Genomic DNA, 24,899 nt, shown 5'->3' with positions numbered 1-24,899 from the left:
ATTGAAGTATATACTCTTATTGATTTCGCCCTTGACTCTTTAATTTCGAACTGTTGTGTGTAGTGCGGCTATTTCTTTGAAGATAATTTAATGAACTATGCAATTGATGGTCGTAAATCGAGTATTAAGCTCGCTATCGCTGCATTGCGGATTTCTATGCAAATGATCATGAAACTGAGAGAAAGTGATAGAACTGTATATCCAAGATTAATGGTCTGACGATGAATAAGATAAATATAATCTGTAGAAATGTAAAATTCTGTAGAATTGTTTATCTCATTCTTTTTTATAGATCTTTATAAACCATAAATTATCGCTCATATTTTTGATATTAATTACAGTAAAGTCAATCAAAATAATTACAGACAACAATAAGGTTTATGAGAAGCAGTAGTCATGACATTGTACTAGTTTCGTTGGCCAATACTTCAATCCTATTGTCAGTAGTTACATGGTATAACAGAACCTTTTATGTAACTACGACGAAATTCTCGAAGCATCAAAAAGAGTAATTTTTATCTAAATGATAATTTTGCGTCCTGACTCAAAAATCTGAAAGGTTAAAAAGAAAATGCAAACATGCGATATTGTCCAATCTATTGTGAATTTCATTGTGTGTAAAATGCTGTTGCAAGCCGTTATTAAAGAGCATTATGTTCTAGATCACAAAGGTGACGTTTTTGAAAATGAATAAATCCTTCTAATTTTTCATTTCCATTTCACTAGTAAAACATAACGACAATTCGCAGCTGATAAATAACCAAACCGTCCCAAAATCCAAAGCTGCATTATTGACCGATAAGCAGTTTGTTCGTGTTTCATACACATCCGACAATGAGACCTGTGGAACTGCCTGTTCAATGTTTGATCACTGATCAGTCTACGGCTCGTACACTACGATATTCCTGGTTAAATATGAAAAACCCGTCCTGTTCGTTTATTCAAGGGGCGATCCAACAGAGGGACGGGACGACGGCCGACCACAACGTGAAATGAGCGCTGCTGTTTTCGCTTAAAAATACATCCCCCGCGATTCGATCGCGTAACATAATTAATCTCGAAACAGAAAAATATTTGGAGAGTAACTACACATCTCTTTACGAAATGTTTGCATTGCACAATGATATTTTTGTGAAACTGTGAGCTAATATTTTTCGAAGCATGGAACAATTTGTAATTTATGTTCATGCAAGATTTGATTGAATTAGTTGTCGAAACAGCAATAACGCGTGTTGATTTTATTGATTAAAACTTTTCGTATGATTATAAATCCGAAACTATTTACTTTTTCAAACAAAAAGATTAAAATCAACCATCGTTCTTTATATCGTTGTAAGGTTATTTATGTGATATTCGACTAATACATCTGGAAATATAAACAGATATATGTAAATATTTATGATACTATATTACATTTTTTAAATTGCTCAGAAAAAAATTAAATTAAAATTAAATAATTGGTAACTATAGCTCCTTTAACACTAAACGTATCACGACCAGTCAAATGGCCGGTATTAAAATTTGATTACAAAATTTTGTATTTTCTTTCAATCACTTGACAGATTGCTGACCAGAAATTTTACGCAGATGCTATCCCATGTCACCCGTTATGATTCCGTAATTAAATATGAGGATGAAACAATCTAAATAAAGTTCAATATATTTTATTTATACATAATGAATTGAAATGAAACTTTGGAAATATCTGTTATAGAACTTTAAATATTTTGCTTCTGCAATACTCTGCATTACCCTACGTTTCAAAAATTGAAATAGCTAATGCAAGTGCAAACATCAGTTAACTCTTGACCGGTCAACAATGTATTAACCATCCGACGGTCGCGTGTCTGACGACTACGCCGAAGTTATTTTTGATTCAACGCTGTCACTTTAGACGCATTCTCCACTATTCAATAAGGTGAACCTCATGTGACTCCGACATGATCGTCGGAAGGTTTATATAAAGCGAGTAATCAACGTTACGTGACTACATATATATAATTATATCCTATATAAAGCGATATATTAACGCCAAGTGTCTACAGTCACGTTTCACATAAAATGAAGGATCAACGTTAGATAACTATAGTCGCCTCCAATATAAAGAAAATGACTAACGTTAAGTGACATAGTTATATACCAAAAGAAACAAGGGATGAACATTAGAGTACAATCACTTTCAATAAAAAGAGGGCTAAAATTTTTTTTGTCTGTTACCATACAATGAATAAATAATATAATATTGGGAATGGTGGTAGATGTTGTGCAAGAACGAATGCAACAATGACAAAAACATTTTTTATTAACAAAATAAAAAGAGAAACAAGAACAGTAAAATATTGATTACCGCAATTCGTCGTTCAAGGAAAACCTGTTTTCGACATTCTTGTTTTCTTCGTTTCTCTCGAGTGGTTGATATCACTGTTCAACAGGATTTTTGTTTTGTAATAGCCACTAGGTGATTTTTATAGAGTTCCTTGCTCTAAATACGAATCCGATAACCAAATTACTACGTCACGTCCAGTTTTAGAAAAACATGGGTTTTTGTGAAAACGGACGAATTTTTTAGAAGAAATAAGTGTTACGTGAAAACTAAAAACGATAGGCAGTTCAAGTTTGTCGTAAAAAATAGAGGAGAAATGTCCGAGAATGTAGCTAGAAAAATGTTGAATATTGCGTATCATTAAATGCTTGTAAATGATGATGAAAGTTTAAAAAAGGGTAGATGCGCATACTTTGTATGCACTTCTGTTATATTTCCACGACAAATGTGTTAGCTAGCACGATTTTGCTACAGACCATTGGATTCTGCAGATATTTCTGAAGGGGAAACGGGCGTTTAAGAAAATGACCGTCAAGAACGCGTGCACAAAGCTTTGGCGTCATACGGCCATCGCTCGCCGGTTATGATTAGTCACGGCCGTGATTACGCGTTGTATAGACCTGGACCCCGGTCACGTCTTATATGTATATATAATGTTGAATTGTTTCATAAATTTTCATGAAATAAATTTTCATTGCAAATGTGTTTGTGGTCGTATAGGATAATTCCGGAGGAGATGACCGTACGGGAGAAATGACCAGTAAATTATCTTGCATAAATAATTGATACAATCATAATTAAAACAGCACAAGTCAACCAATCAACGTTTTCAGAAAATCAACATCTCCTTTCACCTTCGATCATTCATTATTTATTTCATTGATTCTTGCTGCCAGTATTAGATACACATGTACATCTTCATTACGTGTACATTTTTAATATTATTAAATAGGTCTCCATAAGCTAAAATCGGTTAAATCAGTAATTTATATATAGTTAAAAAATGGACTTGTACTACTTTGAAATTCACGATTTTAACTACAATTTCTGTTTTTCACTTGTAATTTTAATCTTTGCCGATTGTTTTATAAAGTATAAAGTAATTCAAGTTTATTTAGATATCAAATCTGGTGTTCTAATTCCTTTAGTTATGTTTTAAAACGTGTTTGTTTAAGTTGTAATTGTAGAGGATTTGTGATGTGTTTCCTAGAAAATGCTTGAATATTGTATAGATTTAATTTTTTAGTTTCCCTTTCTCGAAGTATTGATTTAATTCTGTAATGTGGTTTTGTATACAGGACACTACATATGATGCAGCTATCGCTATATCGTCAGCGAATAGTGCATTGATCGTATTTTTTGACGATCTTTATTACTCTGAGTTTTGAGCACGTTTCGATGTTACCGTTTGGATCGGTGCGAACGGAATCAAATTGTTCCCGAAACACATACACGTCCCGCTAAAATGTTTTCCAAACGTTATGTTACTAAACGCCCTTTTAAAAAATATAAACCTGGCGTCTTCTTTCCTTTATTTCGTAAAATAATATGGACACAGTTTTAAATAGTAAAAAATGTAATGATACAAAAACTGGGAAAAACGTAATTGACAGGATAATAACTTCTCGCCCCTCCTTTTGTACTAGTTCACGCCTCTAAGTTTGGAAATCGCTACCCTAAGGAGGGATAAAGAGAATCTCATCTTTGAGACGTGCGAAACCCACGAAGGCCCACAGATCCAGAAAACCGTGCGTCAAATTATCGTCACTGAATGTGGCCGTGGCGAAAACATCCATCGGGAAAAGTTTTCAAAACCTTGGAAAAGTTTCCCAAGGTTTCTACTCGCCGCAAAATGTTAGTAGTGGAAAGTTCGTATAACAGATTCCATGAGAAAACTCAAGATCTGCTAAACTACTACATGACATTAGAAATAACATGTGTGACACAAACTCGGCTTTAGTGTCGAATGGAAGAGATCAAGAATATAGTATATACTAACTCGAATAAGAATATGCCACATAAACTGGACGCACCCCTATTTTATCACCAAACTGAACCAAATACCTGTGACACTTGTGGTGTAGAAAACTGCGTTAAACATATTCTAATCGCGTGTTCTAAAAGTAATAACAAAAGAACTCAACATGAACTAACAAATTCAATCGACATGTTGCATGAAGAAGATTCTAGAAGGAAAGTATTAGAATTCCTCAAAGATGGTGGTATATATCAGACTTTATGACATTGCGATTAAAAAACTCGTTAATAATATTACAAATGCAAGTTAAACATGCTATTAATTTATGTGCAGCCCATAACAAGTTGTCTCCTTTCAATGAGGTCCAAGGAAGCTAAAAGCTTAGACATCCCTGGTCTATACCATTCAACACGTTTACGCCGTATAGAACCACCAATCGCCCGTTTTCTGGACAAAACTCAATAACTTAAAAAGTATGAGTGTGGGGTGAATGGTTCGTTGTGCGTGCCTGCGTAAGAGCGACCAGATCTTATTGCAACGGACCGACGCCGGTATGTTTGGAAAATAGTGTGACTGCGGTTAGAAAATCTTGAGTGGCTGAAGGAATGCGAGGAAGAGTGTCTGGAACCAAGCGACTGAACCGTGAGAAAAGCGTGTACGTGACTGCGTGAATTTTGAATATGGACGAAAGATACAAGTGAGAAAGACAGAGCGAATGGGGGTGTGTGTTAAAAACGAGTGGGAATGCGTGCGCGGGGACATTTTGTGCGCGACAGCGGAGATGAACATTTTGTGCGGGATAGCGGAGAGAGGAGTTAGTGCGAGACTTTGTGAGCGATACTTTGCGTAATCGGCGAGCGAGCGTTTGGTGATCTGTAAAAATCATGCGACTTGTAAGGGAATATCCCACCACCTTGAGGACTCTGCCGGGATAGTTCTTACAATATTGGGGACTCTCCCGAGACAAGTTCTACAAATATTGGGGGCTCGTCCGAGATTGTTCCTACATGAGTGATACAGAACAGTACTTCAGACATTAATTGTAAGGTATAGAGCTAAACATATGATGGTTATATTTCTTTCACAGTACAGACATATCATAAAGTTTTTTAAATGACAATGGATATTTTGCATTGCGATTCCAATATTATATAAATAAAGAAACGGAATTTATTTGTATAATTAATAAATTATAATTATAATAAATTATGTTAAATCAGATCTATATGGTTCGAAGTATATTCACTACTATTAAAAATCTGCATATACATTAAACAGTATTATATATCTGCAAATATATTAAACAGTAGTTATTATTCATTCTTTTTTAAATAAAAATAATTTTTTATAGTAGGGACTACTGAGCAATAGATTGGTAATCTTCAATTTTCGTTGAATAGTTAAATTTTTGGTTTTTCTTAACGAGCGGCCGCACTGTGCACCGACGCGTACCACCGGTGGTTCACATTTTGATATCACATTAGACGGTGTATACCTTTAAATATGTAGTTTGTTAAACGGGTTTGATAAATAGTATACAGTTGACAATTAATTTACTTATTGACCTTTTAAATATTTGCAAAAATTTTAGGAGTTTCGCCATCAAATGGAGGAAAACGTAAATTACCACTCTGGTGTGAACGTATTAGTATGTATAGATAAACGTTATCCTACTGTGTCCTCCCATTGTGGTCACTAATAACCTTAAGGGGGGAAATACCTTTAGAACCTTAAAAAATCGCAATATTTTTTTTTCTGTAGGATGTTAGTATAACATCTTAAAAGTATGGTGCCAAAGTTTTAAAGCGAAATTCGGAGCCCTTCTGATGCTATACCCCATAATCGGGACTCATAGGCGGTAGCCCACCGCAGATATAGATTCACGCGCTCGAAGCGGAGGACCCGCTTTTCATAATTCCCTCGTTTCAATCATTGTAAACATGTTACTTTACATTGTTTGCGTTATACGAGAAAAATTATCATACAGCCGGCTTTGAAATATTAAAAAAAAAACAAAAAACCTCGGTGGAAAAGGCAAGCTGACTGATGCGCTTATCAGGAAACTCACCGCATACTATGGCTAGCCATACGAAGAAATATTCATAGTGTGGAAAATATGAAGAAAGCTATAATGGCCTCGTATTATCACTTATGCTCCACCGAAGAAAATCCAAGGCACGAATACTGCCCGGTAGGAAATGACAGCTGGTGCAAGTGGCAGAGAGCTCTAGCTACAGGAGCAAATTTGGACCTTATAGAACATCCTGCACCACTACATCCAGACGTGCAGAAGCACATCCTACCAATTTACGAAGATTTATCTGAAGAGAATCTACTTGAGAGGTGCTTGGGCGGACATACTCAGAACAATAACGAGAGTTTCAACTCAACTGTTTGGCGGTTCGCTCCAAAGCAGCTGCACTCAGGAATAAAAATGATTGAAATTGCAGCATATTTGGCAACTGGCTTATTTAACGAAGGATATGCTTCAGTTTTAAGAACTATGAGTGCTTTGAATATTGTAATTGGAAAACAAGCAAAAACATACGCCGACAAAATCGACGAACAGAGAGTAATTCGACAGGTGCGACGCGCCTCATTAACTACCAAAGAGGCTCGAAAAGCAAGAAGAGAACAACGTATGGAGGAAAATCAGCTCTATGAGGAAACAGAAGGAATAGTGTATGGCGCAGGAATCGCAGACTAGCTGATAAGTCATTGAAATTATTGAGTTATCACTTATCGAAACTTTGAACGTGTTTATCTCAACACTACATTTTCGAAATCGGTGGAATCAATAACTCAAAAACTACTCAATCGATCTTGCTGAAATTTTGCACACATATCTATAACAATATTGTCTTCTATATGAACCTAGAGATGTGAAATAAATTGTAAATAAAAGTACCTTTTTATCGCAAAATATAGCGAAAATTTCATATAAAATTCAAAGTTTCTGTTTAAAAGGGTGCCATTTTTTCAATTTTCAATATTTTTCACTTTTTTTCGGTTCATCTACAAACTGTAAGTGTTAGTTATCGAAATATGTCTAAATATGTTTGTTTCAAATCAATGTAGCCAATGCTAGAGCTTACACCATTTAATAAATCGCACCACAACCCTCCCGAAAAACAGGGACATAACTCCGCCATTTTTAAATATTTTGAAAAACAAAAAATACGTTGTAATAGAGAAAGAATATAATAAATGATAACCAAAGTTTCAAAAATGTAAAACAATCCTTTCCTTTACAAAAAAATTCATAAAGGTCAGCTCGTTTTCATCCGTCTAAAGGTATTTCCCTCCTTAAGAGATGCATGTGACCTTAAACACATAATTGTAAGTTATCAATGGCCTGGCCCACTTATATCGTCTGACAACGTCAATGCGGAGCAACGAACTTTGAAAAGAATCAAAGAACAAAATGTGACGCGACTCCGTGAATATTGCAGAATATCGTGAATATATGATAAAAAACGGTAGAAAAATAGACGCTGTAGCGAGCATTGTAAAAATAATATTTGAATTTTTGTTATTATTAGTAAATAGTAGATACCACATCAAACCTCTCAATTACTTGACATTCCTACATAATAATAATAGATTCCACAGAACGATAATAAACTTTATCCGAGCAATTTGAAACCAATCTGTGTATAAGAGACCTACAATATTTTACGTGACATTGAATTTATGTTACTCCTCGACAACTTTTAATTTCACCGGCGACACGTAAAAAAGGAATTACGTTGAATCCGTGTATAATAAGGACGAACGGTTCGAAAAGAAAAAGGAAGGGGAAAGGAATTAAAAGTTAATATCAAATTCCAAGCAACCGCTTCCCTTTGCGAGCCCAAGTGTCTCGCGGTCTGTTCAAGAACTTCGAGCACCCTTTGTTAAGGATTACAAACGTTTTGTCCGCGACGAAATCCTCTTTCCTAAATTAACTTCTTCGGTCGGTCGGACGAGCCGTGTCCTTGCTGGGGGAGGCCATTATCGTCGCTAGATCCGTCCCCTCTGTCTGGCTGCCGCCCCCTTCTTTGCGCGCCACCGGTTTTGGCGACAAACTCGTCGTAAATTCACCGGATAATTCTTCCACTGCAGCGTTAACCTACATAATGTGCGATTTATTATGATTTATAACCGCCCGGTTTTCACTGTCCCCGCGTAACCGACCTCTATGAATCGCCGCTACAATAATCGTTCTTTAAGAATCTGTTTGCTTGCCAACTACGCGCGAGCTATCGCTGTCGTGCCGGGGTTCTAGAAACGCGGCGTGGGAACGAGGATGTGTCTGGCTGCGATCACTGCCCCCTATAATGGAACCTGTTTTGCCCTGTAATCGAACATTTATTATTAAGCCTTTGTCCTATGATTTATGTCTTAACTATGATTGATATTGTTACTTTATTATTAATAATTTATTAGGAAAGGAAAAAACTTTGATGCTTGTTCTGTGTCTATGTTTGCTCCAAAGATTAACGACTGATAATAGAAAAGTAATATTTAATTTATATTTAAAGAAAATAAATAACACTTAGATTTATCAAATTCAATTTAGAATTTTCACCACGAGTCTAACAAGATATTGTAGGTCAAGGGGTTAACATTTTATCCATCGGCGAATATTTAGTGATCTTTTAAAGATCAGTGATCAGTAGCTGAGGATTTTTTAAGAAAGTTTTCAATGAATCATCTTGTTTGAAATAATACAATGATTTTTCTTAAGATTATTATGGATATGAACATAACGAAACTTCTTTTTGATGTAGTACAGTCATTGAGAAACCTATTAATAGACATTCGGTAAATAAAGTATCAAATGCAAAACTTGACCAATTAATACATTACTGAATAATTAATTCATTAATAAGTTTTAAACATTGTTATGAAAAATGTACTATAAATGCCTAATATTAATAAAAAGACAGATACGTTAAATACACATTATATACACGTTATATGTAGAAAAATTAAAATATGTGTAGGTAAGTACCTACATAATACCTGATAAAGCGCGTACCTAACTGACATTTAAAGAGCGTGTGATACAAGTCGTGCCTTCAATTTCCAAATGCTAATATATGCGTCGTATGCATGTTTCGTATGATATTATATTTTCACCACACCCTATACAATCATATATGAAAATATACATGTTTATGAATTAATTTACAGAAATTAACATGAAGTATAAAGATTTAGTTGTAGAGAACTTTATCAGAATCCGAATAAACAAAATCCTCATTAATCTATACCAATACATCCTATTACACTAACCTTAGACAATTAGATATATTTATAATAAACGCATAAAATTCATGACTTAATTACAAATATAAAACATGTTACTATAATATCTGTAACTCTGCATGGAATTTTAATAAGAAGGAGTGTAAAGATGAACATCAAATAATTAATGGAACAACGTTTCAGTGCCATTTGATTTGTAATACACCATTGCACGATTTACATCTGGGAAATTGCTCCGCGTTCCTTGTCGGGCGCAATGAAACTTTAAACTCGTTTTAAAGCGACGTCCCGGGCGACGTTACACCGCGAATTAAATCGCGCAAAATCGTCACGAATTCCCAGCCGCGTATAAATCTCGTCCAGCCAAATAACAGGAAACATTAACGAAAATTTATCCACTCACTTACGCTCCGCGTAACTCATCAACGATTTAAGGGGTCGTTACCGTTCACCCCCCATGAAAATAAACTAAATGTAGCTTAAACAAACGAATGTTCGCGATGAAACTGGCAGCGTCACCGTCGAAAAGTGCGGTTTCCAGTTGAAAGCGGCGTTAAAGCCCGCTTTTTCCTTAATTCTATCATCGCTCCCTTTATTTATCTTTTCCACAGTGTCCAGAGTTAACGTGCGAGCACAGCTCGAAGAAAAATGACCAAAAACGATGTATTTTTTGACACCGTCAACGGTTATCCGGTCATTTAACAGTCACATTAGCAGATATCTCTTGAACGCTGGTCGCTTTTCAAAAAAGTACGACGTTTCTTCTGTGCAGCCATCATAAAATTCACTATGCTGGCTAAAATTAACTTTCCCGGTGTAATTTTCTACATTCACGTTACTAATGATTTTTGTAATTGGGAATTATTATTTATAATTTCCGTTAATAATAATTTCAATGAATTTTCGATGCCCCAAGAATTAGATGCACGGAAGATGAAATAATTAATTGATAATTACAAAATGGATCTTCTAGTTGAATTTGTCCGATAATGTCATAAGAATTCAATGAACAATTTACTTAAAGAGGATTATATAATGTATAAATCCGCTTGGGGGATGAACGTATAATTTTAATCGAATGAAATAGGCTGCTGCTAATGTAGGTCGCGTACAAGATTATTCAACTGGGACAGTTATGCTTTTAAATTCTTGAATATATTCTAAAGAAGAGGATTTAAATGAAAAAAATATGTTTTACATACATAAATCGATATAAAAAAATATATATAAAAATAAAATTGTTAAGTATTGTCAAAAATAATAATATTTAATAAATATAGTATAACAATCTAGTATATTATACAATACAAGGCGTTAATCATTACGTGACATACAAACTTATTGATAAAATTCGAACTGCATTTCATATTAGATTAACACTAGGTTTACTGGCATTCATAGTACAGTTTATTCTATTGCTCCCAGAAAAATTGATTTCCGTTTATTTACATTTTTGAGATTGGGGCTTTGATAATAGATAATTGGTGTACATATTCGTGCAAGTGCATCGATAGAAATAGGCGTAAACATTTATAAAATAATATTTATAAAAGTCAATACGCGTTAAAGTGACACGTTCCGTAAATCTAGTCTTAATAACATTTAAATTCGCATAATGCTAGTTTCCCATTTGATGGAAGTTAGTCTGTGTAGTTTTATCAAGCGCAAACAGAATTAGCTATGGTGTTCAGGTTTCAAGTACATTTATATTTCACGCGATGTCCCCCCATTTAGGGACAATATAAAACGGAATTTTCGGGTCGTGACCAGACAAGCGCAATAATTTCCCGCTAAACGCTGTCCTAAATTTCGTTAATACGCGATGCTACTCTGCTACAATACACCGTGGCGTGAATGCACCTGCACCACGCAGACATGATGTCTCCCGTTTATGTGCGACGCACTGCGAACGTCAGATTTGTTTGTCGAGAAATATTCGTAAGTCCAACGTCACTTGCACTGTAAAGCAAATTAATTACAATTCATAAAATTCTATACCGAGCATGTCCGGTAAAAGTATATCCGTGAAGCGGAATAAAATTTTTAATAAGTTGTAATTAATCAGGGTACGTACGTGGATGATTGCGACTCCGGGAAACCGGGGTCCACTCGCACGGACCCCAACATAGTTTTAATACCGCTTGGTTCAAACTTTTCAAACAACGTTTTTACGTGTTACCAACACGTACAAATTTTTGAAACAATAAATTAATTGTAGAATTAAATTTAATATAATATATAAATGTAATTATTAATACTGTAGAATTATTTTAAATTGTGTACTATAAAATCAAATTATGTGTCTAATACGTAAATGATTCATAAAATCGTAAAATAGCAAATACTTTCAAAGAATAGTATTAGAAAAGGAGAATTCATAGCATTCTTTTTTTGTTAAATATAATGATACTAGAGTGTGCATACAGTGTATCGAAAAAGTATTTATTTATTTATTTTGAAATGATTTTATGTATATATAAATACTATTTAGATAAAAGTATACTCTACCACTATGTGTGGTAGAACAATCAGACATAAAATATTCATTAATGAAAGAAATAGAAACAAGTGATTAGAAATTGCAAAAGTAAATTTATGTTGCCCCCTAAACTTAAGGAAAAATGTAATAAATTATACATATAAAGATATACGTCTATGATAATTTTTTGGTACTTGACTACGATGTTCTAATTGTTTCTGCATTACTTTTAAATTATTATAATTTGTGGAGAAGTATATTGTTTTTGTGAAATACTACAACATCCTACTTGTACAGTTGCTTTTCCTTTGCTGATGTTTCATACTACTCAAACCAAAGCATCCGCTTACGTTTCCTTCCTTTTCACGTAAAGATAGTTAAAATGCCAGGTAAGAATGTATAGCTCTGCACTCAACCGCAGTCTGGGCAAACCAGAATTCCTGTCAGGTTCGTTTTCCTGATTTGATTTGAAATGCAAATGACAGTAAAACGTTGGCTCTCTCATTAGTCTACGAAGCTTTTTTATTCCCTATTACGTTTTGTGTGTTGCGCGCGGGTCTAACTTCCGACCTGAGTAAAATTAGATTAGTCGAGCTTCAAATGTCGCTAAGGTAATACGTTTCATTCAAATCTATCGTGAAAATCAGAACATAGAACGGTATGGCATAAATATATATAACACATAATAATAAATTAATGTTTCCGTTAAAATTATGTTAGAATGGAATCCGTAGATCAAATGAATGTATGAATTATGAAATAAGAATGCTATAATTAGTATAAACGGACGAAATTATAACTGTAAAACGCAAAATCCAGGCGCTAACTTACTTGCTCGCAAAAGAAAACAAAAAGTGCACACGTTCAAATTTCTTATACACACAAACCTTTAGTCACTCTCTTTTTCTCTTCTTCTTTTTCCCCATATACTCTCTTTGTTCTTTCGCAGGTATACTTCACATTCGCTCAATCACGTTCACAATTGTTTTCCATTAGTGACCATGGCTTTCAGAGTTCATCGATCTTTTACTGTTCATAGTTTTTTGGAGATAGCTCCAACCATATGATCGATGACATGTTGTTGCAAGCTATCGACACCCTACATTATAATACTAAAAAACAGAAAAAAGGATTTATTACATTTAGAGAGGCATATAATTTTTTTAAGTGTTCATCTTCCTATGTGCTATATCCTGATCATTTTAGACTGTGAATATCCTTCATGCGTTATACTGAAAATATTTAATGATTTTCATAATTAAAATCACTAAGTTAATAGTAGCGAAACTTTAAATAACATCGAATAAAATATTATTGAAGAATATCGAATCAATTATATAGATTGGTTTTCATTTATTAAGAAATAACTGGGAACATAAATTCTTTAATTTAACGGTGAATGTGCTTATTATATACGGTAAACGAAAAATATGTATTACCAATGGTCTCGATAAAAATTTACAAAATGTGTAGCTATACGAACGAAATTAACCCTTTGGCTACACTGGTCGAGATACCTCGTGTATGATATATCTTCGTCTCGAGATATATCTTTATATTGATATAAAGTGTTTTATTTGAAAATCTGATACAAGTAATCGATTTTTAAGACATCTCATCGTCGGTGGAAAATGTTTAAATACGATAAAAATAAAATACTCCATATTTTACACAATTAAAGTTTTTATTTTTACACAATTAGAGTCTGGTGAATGATAAGAACTGTAAACACCATAGGAGGATTGTAAAATATTTTCACTGCATTAAATAGATTGCTTATCAATGTTACTTCTATATTAGAGTGCCAATAATTCGAGTATTGCAGGCGGGATAACTGTAACTGATGTAGAAGATGTAATATACGAAAATACAACCCGAAGAAGAAAATTTCATCCAATAATCGAATGTATAGTTTGCAAAAAAGTATCGTCTTTCAAATAAAACACTTTATATCAATAATAAAGATACATGAGATATCTCGTCCATTGTAGCCAAAGGGTTAATCGTAATGGGTTAATATGTATGTATGGAAGCAGTCACTTGATGGTTCATCTAATTACGATAAAAACCGTTTCTCTGGAAACGCAAGGAACTAATATGGACCAGCTCCACAACAATAAGATTCCGAGGCGTCGTTCGCCGAATTGTTGGTCCTTAAAATTTTCTGGGTCGCGACGCTGTGGTTTAATTTTAATGGTCGGCTTAATTAACGTCCCTGGGGGCTGGGCCGGCCAATATTCATCCTCCGACCGGCGACATCTTCTTACGGCGGCCCGCGTAATTTGATTTTACAATGAGTCGTAGGCGAGGATTTTTGAACACGTTCCCTCATTAGGCGATCTCCAAAGCGTGCCCTTTGTGGAATTCTTCTTTTTCAGTCGCTTGAGAATTCACGGCGGCAAGCACGCTGCGGAATTAATCCCTTTTTATATGCACCCACCGGCGTCTCATTTTCTCACGAGCTCCCGGGAATATGACAAATGGATCCCTGATCGTGCTTTCGCGAGAGAATTTCGATGGTTATCCGCTCCGAGGACACTTGAGAGCGGGGGACGGGGAAACCCTGAATCGCTTTCGTTCCAGCACGGAATCCTATTTGGTTACGATCCCTTTAATCCGCGCCGAGAACGGATTACAGGGATAATTTTGCCGAATCGATCTTAATCAGCTTTTCATCCGGTACAAACCGTCGGGAAATTCGACGATCCGTCTAGACTCGGTGCCGCGTCAAGTGCTAGACACGTTCCTAATAAAACGTTCCATTTCGTCGGCGGTTTCACGCGCGGAGTGTTCCAGGCCCTTTGGCACCCATCCGTTACTCGCTCCAGCGGCGATATAAATGAACCGAGTTTAAGAACGGGGTTACACTGTAAAAACCGGCCAAGTCAATTCCCAGTCTCGAAACTTTCTCGATCCGCCCCGTGATCCGGTGCGACCGTTTGCGATAGAAAAGCGTTAGCGGTAAGTCAGAAAGCGAGATCGCCGACAGTAGCGTAGTTCTTATGTAAAACTGTAAATGGTCATTTTCCTTTATTTTACAATTATTCAAAATTTGAAGATGTTTGTACGAGGAATCGAAAATTAAACTAGTATAGTGGGCCCTGGATTTACCTTCTAATTGGCTCTGGAGTGAGCAATGTAAACCGAAAAGAACGTAAATCGAGGTACATAAGGTAAACATGCGCATGTATGCGAACATACATATCTGTAGACGTATTTATTAGGGGATACATTTCATTGTAAATCTATAAAAATGATAGTAAAGTAATAATAACACATTACATTTAACAAATGTTTACGAAGAACCGAAGAGATCACGGTATTCACGAATAATACTGGAACGTACTGAATGACCTTTTTTTATTGCCATTGTTACGTACATACGGACTTAGAATTGTATTTTTTATCTAGCTACATGTTTCATGGAATTTGTATTATTTCGTCCCGCAGTGTTTCATCCTGAGTGGTGGACAAGAATCTATAGCGCAAAGGGCTGAAGAGCTTATATATTTAAAAAAATGCTGGTAGTGGAGCAGTCGACGTATTCCCCAAAACTACCTACGACAACGGCTCTTGACGCGCTGTCGACTTGAGTACCCCAACAACCAGCTAAGCCGAGGTCTAGTATAAAGCCTTGCATTCCACTAAAACGTTTTATTGTTTCTAATTTCGTTCCTAAACGTATAGTATTTCTCTGTTTAACAATATTGCCATTAGATATACGTAACTAATGGTCTTAATTCTTGATTAATTGCACTTGGGTACCCATCTTTATTGAAAATATATTTCTATAAGTCCCTAAACTGTATATAAACTATATAGTCTGAAACTATTTATTCATAAAAACGTTAGAAAATTAATTTGTTGCGTGATGAATCCTTTATTCAAGTAAGTTTCAGACTAATTCAGTTAATACTAACCACGTAAATCGAAAAATATTGGTTAAAAACAATTGAACACCGCGTTACGTAGAGATGACATAACTGTGAACCGACGTAAATTGAGAGGACGTAACTCGATGCCTCACTGTAAACTTATATGAGTGCAACAATACGACGCGCTTGAAATCTTAAAAAATGCACTTTTTCAATTTTTATTAGAAATTATAAATGATTCATTCTAATTGGTCGGTGGATCTAGTTTTGAATAACATGAACAAATTATTGAGAATTTTTTAATATAATTTAGATTGTCGCATGAAGGATATGTGCTCAATATTTTATCTGTTTAACTACGCCATGGCAGCCTATTATAGAAAAAATATTTTAAGATTGTTTAAATAGAGAAATTGAAAATGTCCCGTGCGTGTGTGGTAGTTGAAATTTGCCTGACTTTTATCACTAACCGTACCGACACTTTTTCTACCGCAACCAGTTAAATAATTGGTTACAAAATAAAAGTAGACAAATTAGATGATAAATTATTTTTAGTGAAAACGGAAACAAAAGAAAAGATGAAAATTGAATATTGATTAATCGGACAATATTGGAATTGATATAACGTTAAATAAACGAAAGAAGACGCAGAATTTTACATTCGGTCATTTGATTGGTTCCCGGTACTGTCAGTGAAAAATGCAATGAATTCCGCTAATTTAATTTTTTCTTAAATCTACATTTTTATGAAAATAGGTAATTGAAACTTGGCACAAGACGTTTTTCCTTATTAACCAGTTAACTGTGTTCGACGAGTACATACGTCATCTTAAAATCAAAATGATACTAATTCCTTTAACGATCAATTATTTATTTTCGTAGATAAGCATGTAATTCTTCTTCGTTTTGCTTTATCTTTTCGTTATAATATATTATAGGCGCATGTGGCCTCCGTTTAATGAGTATACACAACATTATTTGATTTCATTGCGAGCATTGTTAGAGATTTTTCAAATTAAATTCCACAGTTAGCAGGTTAACAAGAATGTTTCGACATTTTTGATCTTGCATTTCATTATACATAAGTATAATTTACTGAATGTTTCACTTACAGATACACATATAACTCAGTTATTATCCACATTCCACATTCCTGCATCTATATTTGCTTAAGAAATACAAGCATCTCCTTCCATTTCTCTGTAGTTACCATTGCAACTATACTTAATCCTTTAAATAATACTACGTTCTCACATCGGACCAACATATCGAAACTCATACAGCGATAAGTATCATGCTCCAAATACTACTACGACTACGAAACCAAGACAATTTCATTTCACTACCATCCCATTGAACTGTAGACAATTCTGTTACCAATACCGAGAAATAATATACTGTTCCCAGTATGCAATTAGTAGAACAGCAGTCTCCTTCCATGAGACGTTCCTCATTTGAACTTCCCCGACCATCGGGCGCCATTTCTACGCTTTACGGGCGATCCACGGACCGAGACTGTTCTCGTAAGCGACTCGATTCTACGTTTCCCCGGATCGTCGCTTCCGTTCGTTCACGGTATACGGACTGATCGAGATTAATCGCATTCCATCGGTCGCCTCCTGCCTCCTCTGATTGACGACAACGATTAATGCGGGTCGTCAGATTGCGTTCATGGTAAACCAGCGTGTCCTCGATGGCGGACGCGTCCACGAGGAAGCGCGCGCCTTCGGTGTACGTGATGTTTGCGCGCGAGGAGCGCGTGTCCGCTTGCGTTCTCATTAACGGCCAGATGCTTGTTGACGTATCATTCGCGCGTCATTGGTTTTGCACGTTCACCGCTCTCTTCCGTTTTGTCGGATCCCTGCCGAGACGAGTGTCCATTTTTCCTTTACTAGAAATTCTTAATATTTTTAATATTATTATTTTTCTAGAAATTCTTAAAGCTCTCACACACGTTGACATTTGCGGCGTTGGATCGTTACAAGTGACAAGTTGGATTCTTTCAAGGTTCCGTAATACACTTGTAGCAGCAGAAATAATGACGTAGACAGACGACAACAACGAAGACGGTGACCGCGTCATTTCCATGACATAGTCAGCTGATTGCCGAAAGCAATGAACGCATCGCGGAAAACACCTTAGGTTAACGAACCTTGTAAACTCCAAATAACTGATTATTTACTAAAATTACAGTGGACTGTATAGACACCTGAATTCTTGGAGTTTGCTTATGTGGCGACTTTAGTTGCTAGAATTGTGTCCAATGAATCTATAAATCTAAAGTCGAAGTAGGCCTGAGCACATGGAGTCTCGCTGCTGACTAACTGCCTATTCCTAGAAAACTCTTGTCGTTGAAAAAAAGAAAGGTGGAGACGTCTTCAGCGACTACCGGCAATCTTGGAACTGAGTAATTTTCCTACTGGCGGTTAAACTAAACGGATTTTTCATTGGCCAAATGGGGTACGCACGTAAATACATTACTTTGACGCGTAAGCCTCTTATTTGGATGAGCAAGTGACCATGCCCCTGGCAAAAAGTGGCCCGCAAGTGAAAAGGTCTTATCGTTGCGTTCGAAACTTTCCGACACGTGTTTGCTGACTTTACGAGAAGCCATAAGCTATTCTCCTGGAAGTAATAATGATAAAGTCGCGAGCATAAACAATGAAACAGTCTCTGTCGATTCAAGAGTGCATAGAAATTTAAAGGACTTTAGATAGGCTATGACTCCTCGTGTTGCATTGAAGAAATTAGAGAATTGTCTGGTAATCGCTGCTGTCCGCGGTTTTGAATCTCTAACAAATCTACTAACCCACTGCAGCGAAGAACAGTCTCCCCCTTTTTCCTCTCACCGCCACCGAGCGACTATAATAACACCATGCAATTGTCACATGATACAACGAGAAAGAGGTTGAACCTAGAGTCAGGCGTGCGACATAGACATTATTGTATAATTTGTAATATTCTATATTATAACGAAATAAAATATATATTATAATAAATAAAATAATAAAATACATTCGTACAGCTGGCTACGATCACTTCCACATACTATACGTTGTTCAGGACATGAGCCATAAAAGAAACGCGAGTATAATTGGTCAGCTTTCATCTTCTTTCATCTCATTTCGATACTATTTTGCTATTCATCAATACGATTACACATAAACAATCAAAGCCATGAACAATACACGTAACGAGAGACCCCTGTTGCTCCTGTGTCTCAGGATTTTCTGAACGCACAGTATGTTACACTCAAACAAAAAGTGAAAAAGGCTCAAATCCATCGCTCATAGCGACGCCTACATCGTCGCGTGTTGCAACTTGTATCGCAGTCTTTAAAACAGTCGTATTCAGCCACTTGTTCATACGAGCAGCACAGGAATTGTCCAGGTACGATTCTGCCCGCCGGGTTGTTGTTTCGTCCATTACTTTGTAAGTACGTAGAGTAGTGATCACCTGTCTTAACCATTTGAGTCCCACGCGCCGCTTTCGCGCTCTTCAGATTTCATGTCGAAAAAAGCCAGCGTATTTGAACGATATGGACAACTGACGGCGCACTCACAATCTGACGAAACGTGCTCAATTTTTCAGACGCATGTACGTCGCGTCGCTACTCTTTTTGGCATATAAGTAATCCAAGTAATACATTTTGTATTTTGTTGTTACCTATTATAAATTAATATATATACATAATAGTATTAACGTAGATTAAGACAAGCATTGTCGCGGTGCTTGGTTTCTCTCAACATGAAATAAAAGGAGCGCTATCGCACCGTTTGGATCTTTTCGCGCCCCATTCAGAAAGCGCTATTGCACTGTTCGGTTTTTTTAAAAAACTCTAGTACTCAAACGGTTAAAGCCCCTTTGCGCGAACACTAACACAAGTGTTGTTAAGATCACTCGAGTCGAGTTAGTTTCTTCGAGTAATCTTTAAATATTGCATGATGTGCCGTCTATAAAACCCGAAGGACCACCCACTGATGTAGGAAAAGATGACAATTCTGTTGATGCTCAGAAGTCTTTGCACTATGCTTCTGTTACTTTGATGAACCTGCTGTACACTGTCCTCTGTAAAACTGTCACTTGATTGGTAATTTTAGACTCCTGGGCTTAGGTTGCTTATGTCAGAATGATTCTCAAAATTCTCCGAATTCCTGAAGATAAACTCTCCCTCCAGAGTCTATGTGTTTTCGGAACCAATATTATATTGATTCTATATAAGTTCTATAATTATTATTCCTCAGTTCTGTATTTCAATTCTGCATTTTTTTCAAAACCTGAAAAGTAGCAATTATAGAACCGATACAGAATCCATATAGTATAGGTTTCGAAGAACGGGAACCGAAACTAATATAGTTCAGAACCGATATACCTTATAACACTTCTGACTCTGTTTTAGTTCTCCATAACTATTTCAAGAATCGGAATCGATAACTATTTTCAACCCCTGCACACAATTTCGGACAACTCCTAGAATGGGGCTAGTAGGGGAACTGCTGATCGAGAGCCACACGCTGAAGGGGTGACAGTTCGACACTCCTGATATGTAAAATAAAATAAGCACTGCCATATTTCTCTGACTAAAAAATGATGGTTGTACATATGCTCTTACTGGGAGTATCACGCCGGAAAAGTTGTAATGGAAAAACAGCCTTGCCATGAATAACGATAACAGTACAGTTGCAATGATTAGTCCGAAAAGTTTACTTAATTCCTTGCAGAAATTTTTTCGGTGTGCAACATTATATTACTGTCAACTATTACTGATGTTTCCATGTGATGATCAATATAAAATTGTTATCGTTCAATTTTTCCTAACAAGATTTTTATGTTTATATGGAAGAAATAAATTATAAACTTACATTTGTGAATGAAATAGTAAAGTTCAATACGGCTCTTCGTAAATCCTTCGAGCCTGTGTATGTCACGGAACTGTGCATTAAGCAGTTAATAAAACAAAATTTAAAAGAACTTCGAAGCTTTTCCCACAGTCAAACACTCTTAGAAGCATCTGGACGACAATACGTCTGTATTCCAAGAGGATCAACCGGACAAATAGCGGACTGTGAATAATTCATCGAGGTACACCCGCATTTTTCGCCAAAAAACAAAATTAACCGCGTCGCCGTGATTCTATCCTGCTTCTCTCGTTTTTTTTGGTCTGGGGAATTCATAGTTCGTTAGCCACTGGACAAACGAAACGAAGAGCAAGCCCGCATACCGTGAAGATTGTTGTGTGTAGTACGAGCATCCTTCGCAAACAGATGTTCTGTAACTCCACGAGGCAGTTCGACAGGGTTTTAGGCTTTCACAAGTGACCGTGCGGTTTTTCTGTCGAATTCTCTTCAGTGTGTAAAGTATAGGATAAAATACATATAAGATTCGATTATTGTGACCTAAAGCATGTGAAGTTAACCCTTTTACGGCTAAGAACTTTGTAAAGTATTCAAATTCTTCACTAACGAAAACCAAATTACATAGTACACAGAATTCTCAACTTACGTACACTTTATCATTGTTAACATTAGCTATCAACGTCACATATTTGTAACGGTTGCAATTCTATATTTAACGCAAGTAAAATTTAATGGTAATTATTTATAATACTAATTCATCATTGATTTAGATAATCTTAAAATATGTTGTCAAGGTCATTATTTGGAACAACTTTTTCCTATATATGTTACCGCCGCTCGACCTTAGTTTTCCAGATATTCGTAAAAATATGTCCGGAAATGGGGAGCTTACGTACTTATTTACAAAAAGAGTAATCCTTGTATGACCTTAATCTCGACATATATTGTTAAAGTCATTATTGTGTATATTCAGGATTTTAAACATTTCGACAGTGAGTATCGATTCAAAAGTTGTAAGGTTTCATCGTCTTCATTTTCATTGATCAAAGTTGTGTTTCTTATAATATGTTTACTCGGCCTTCATTTAAATAATAAAGATTGGTATTATTGAGGCTAGTTTTCCCGGAGTGGGAAGTAGATTCCTCTGCACTAATACTAACCTCTATTATCTAAATGAAATTCGAATATACATATTATAAAGAACACCTTCAATAAATAAAATGAAGATGAAAATTTCTAGCCAAATGCGAAACTTTAATGCTTTATGAGCATTACGATATATATGAACTTCAAGTCAACCATTACTCATGTTTCCATTTCATTATCAATATAAAGCTGTTACTATTTAATTACTCGCGATGAAAACTCTTTTTCTATACAGAAAATGCAAAATCTAGTGTCGAATTTAGATAAAGTAATGAGGTTCGATATTGTCCTTTATCAATTCGTCGTGCCCATGTGTCACGGAGCTGTGCTTTATGCGGTTAATAAACCAAATTAGTATACATATCTGCGTAAACTAGATAAAAATAAATTTCTTCGCGCAAGACTGCGAAATCTTTGAATTAATTTCCAGACCAGGAGATTAAGATGGTTTAACCTTTCGAGGACTGCGTAACGTTATGGCAATACAGTTCTATAGCGTTAATAAACAACTGAATCAACAGTTTTGTAAAAATTAACAAACACTTTACCTCGTGTACATGCTAAATTTCTGCAACGTAAAAAATCACTAAGCTGCCTCGCCTTCTTTCTCATCCACAACAAAGATATTTTTAAAAAATCCACTTCTGTTGCCTAGCTACCTACATGCAGCCCCTTAAATCCGAACTGATGGTATCGTTATGATCGACCTAGCAATTCCATCGCCAACTGACAATCAGCACCGACATGCATACCAGAAAAACATTTTCGCCCCGATGAATTGTCACGGGCATCACGACTGGCCGTTTAATCCAGCTTTTTCGACTCTTCTGTCCGTCCATACGACAGACGTATCGATTATATCCGAGAGACAAAGTGGCTTCGTTTGCCGCAACACGGAGGACCGCATGTTTTTCCCGCTACGGGGCCGGATCGGTAACTAATAATAAATAGTTTTTTAATGGCGAATCCGCCGACACGACGAGAGACGTTGGCCGCGTGAATCTCGTTAGCCCGCGGACGACAACGTCATCGTTTTTCGAAAATTCGTTATTTCAACCGGCCTCGTACATGTCACGCGCGGAAGGATATTACAACGCCGCGAGGCTCTCGTTGAAATATTTTCGGGATCGTGCATCCTCGGTTTCACATGCTCGCGCTATTGGGTATGATTCACTCAAATACCAGGCGCCTCATTTTTTACGACACTCACTGAACATACCCTGTATAACGGTAAATTGAATTTTCCTGTCTTTCGCGCACTTTTTTTTTACGTACCGTGAGAATTTGTTCATCATTGACCGATAGTGTGTTTACAGAGTGAATATTTGAATATTTTGAATATTTCCATAGGCTCTGAATCTCATGAAATTTTCTTTTTTCGAACTGTTTATTGAGGAGCATTTTTTCAAATTTTAGACTCCCTGAGTTGAAGATCGATTAAAAGAAACAGTACTTGATTTTAATATTGGAATAATGGAGTATATCAGTTATAAATATAGAGTTAGGAATAAGAAGAGATAATAGATGTATAAGAAACAGAAAAATACTACATAATAAAAGTGATTCATTTTAATCTTCAATAAATACACAAGAGTACATTACATGAGAATTAATGTCGTATTCTTTGCAATAGCATATAAATGAATAAAAGGATAATAATAATACAATTTATGGAAGATATGAAACAAGAAATGAATTTATTCAATTATTTTCTGTGAACATATGTTGATGACTTTAGTAATTCTAAAGAAATGTGATATTAACCATTTTAATCTATTTGGTACCTCCAGAACTAAGATTCCTGATATCTTAAGCAAAATAAAAGTTCAGTAAATAGAAATCGAATCTTTCAAATTCGTTTCTTTTCTTTCAATCTAATAACAATTTTACGGATTTTGTTGTATGGTAAATTCTAAAGAAACATTTCCATATGATATAATTCACGTTGTACACAGATATTTCAATTAGTTTCATTCCAAACACATTTCCCTCCCGTTGCCATAACGGTGGCAGAAATTAAGTTGGTACCGTTCAGCCATGCTGTTTGCTGTCGATAAAACGAGTATCCGCACCTTTAAAAATTCATTCCTCAAGCTGGATTACGCGTACGTCCGACGGAGGACGAATGGAGACAGTAAAAGTGCGAGAAGAAATTACACCTGACCCTCGATTTACGCGAAAATCCGTTCCACGTGGGTTCGTTTTACGCGAACGAAAATCGCGTAAATAGAGCCTGTCGGTACTAGAGACAGCAAAATATTGAAGAGAAAAGCTGGTATAAGCTTTAGAAATACATATTTATTTCACATAGCTTAACAAAAGGAATAATAAAAATGACATTTTAGGAAACAAAAGTATATTTTATTCTTTGTTGCTAAATTCAGATCAAATAAATTCAGATCACGCGTGAAAACTACCGCGTAAATAGTGTTCCAATTTACTGCGTAAAAAAGAGGCTCGCGTAAGAAAAATCCGCGTAAATCGAGGGTCAGGTGTACCTTGCTCGTTAAAAAGATATATCCAATTTCCTCAGGTGTGTGCGTCACGTCCCTGAGTTGAAAAACTAAACAAGCCGAGCGTTATTTCCTTGGAGGAATGGAAGAAAAATTTATACAGTAACCAATGAAAGAGTTTAAAGGAATTAAAGGGAAGACGCCTGGCGACCTTTTGTTCAGCCGAAACATAAACTTTACCTTTTCCGGTGGGAACACTCCAAGAATGGGCTACCCAATTAGTCGCCGCGCTTAGTCAGCAATAAGTAAACATAAACCATAAATATGTTGAACAGTTACGATAAGATGGCTGCAATAAGAGCCGCTCAGTTAATGAAACAATCGTATTCGACCTCAACGGTAAAAGTACCTTGCCGCGTCTACCTGGACTTCGACAGGAAAAGGTTAAATCGCCAATAAGTGGTTTCGAATTGGGTTTGTTGCTTAACACATTGATGACGGTATGCTCTAATAACCATATAACCTGAATTCCCACG

General features: G+C 35.9%; 1 protein-coding gene across 2 annotated transcripts; it reads left to right on the top strand.

The window, feature by feature from the left end:
• The first annotated feature begins 5,074 nt into the window (after positions 1-5,074).
• Positions 5,075-7,981, top strand: LOC116428728 (uncharacterized). Of its 2 annotated transcripts, none has more exons than XM_076371364.1 (3): positions 5,075-5,343; positions 5,893-5,949; positions 6,063-7,981. In XM_076371364.1, the coding sequence occupies exon 3, from the start codon at positions 6,418-6,420 to the stop codon at positions 7,006-7,008; it is 591 nt and encodes a 196-aa protein (XP_076227479.1). In that variant the 5' UTR covers positions 5,075-5,343; positions 5,893-5,949; positions 6,063-6,417; the 3' UTR covers positions 7,009-7,981. The 2 variants fall into 2 exon arrangements, with proteins under 2 accessions (XP_076227479.1, XP_031836614.2); XM_031980754.2 differs by having other exon boundaries at positions 5,075-5,348.
• The last annotated feature ends 16,918 nt before the right edge of the window (positions 7,982-24,899 follow it).

The sequence above is a fragment of the Nomia melanderi genome, chromosome 10 (genome assembly GCF_051020985.1).
Source record: "Nomia melanderi isolate GNS246 chromosome 10, iyNomMela1, whole genome shotgun sequence".
NCBI lineage: Eukaryota > Metazoa > Arthropoda > Insecta > Hymenoptera > Halictidae > Nomia > Nomia melanderi.
Note: the sequence above shows the minus strand (reverse complement) of the source record. Positions and strands in the feature narration are given on the sequence as shown.

Coding starts and splice junctions, on each gene's coding strand:
- LOC116428728 (XM_076371364.1), top strand. CDS start 6,418: ATGAAGAAAGCTATAATGGCCTCGTATTATCACTTATGCTCCACCGAA.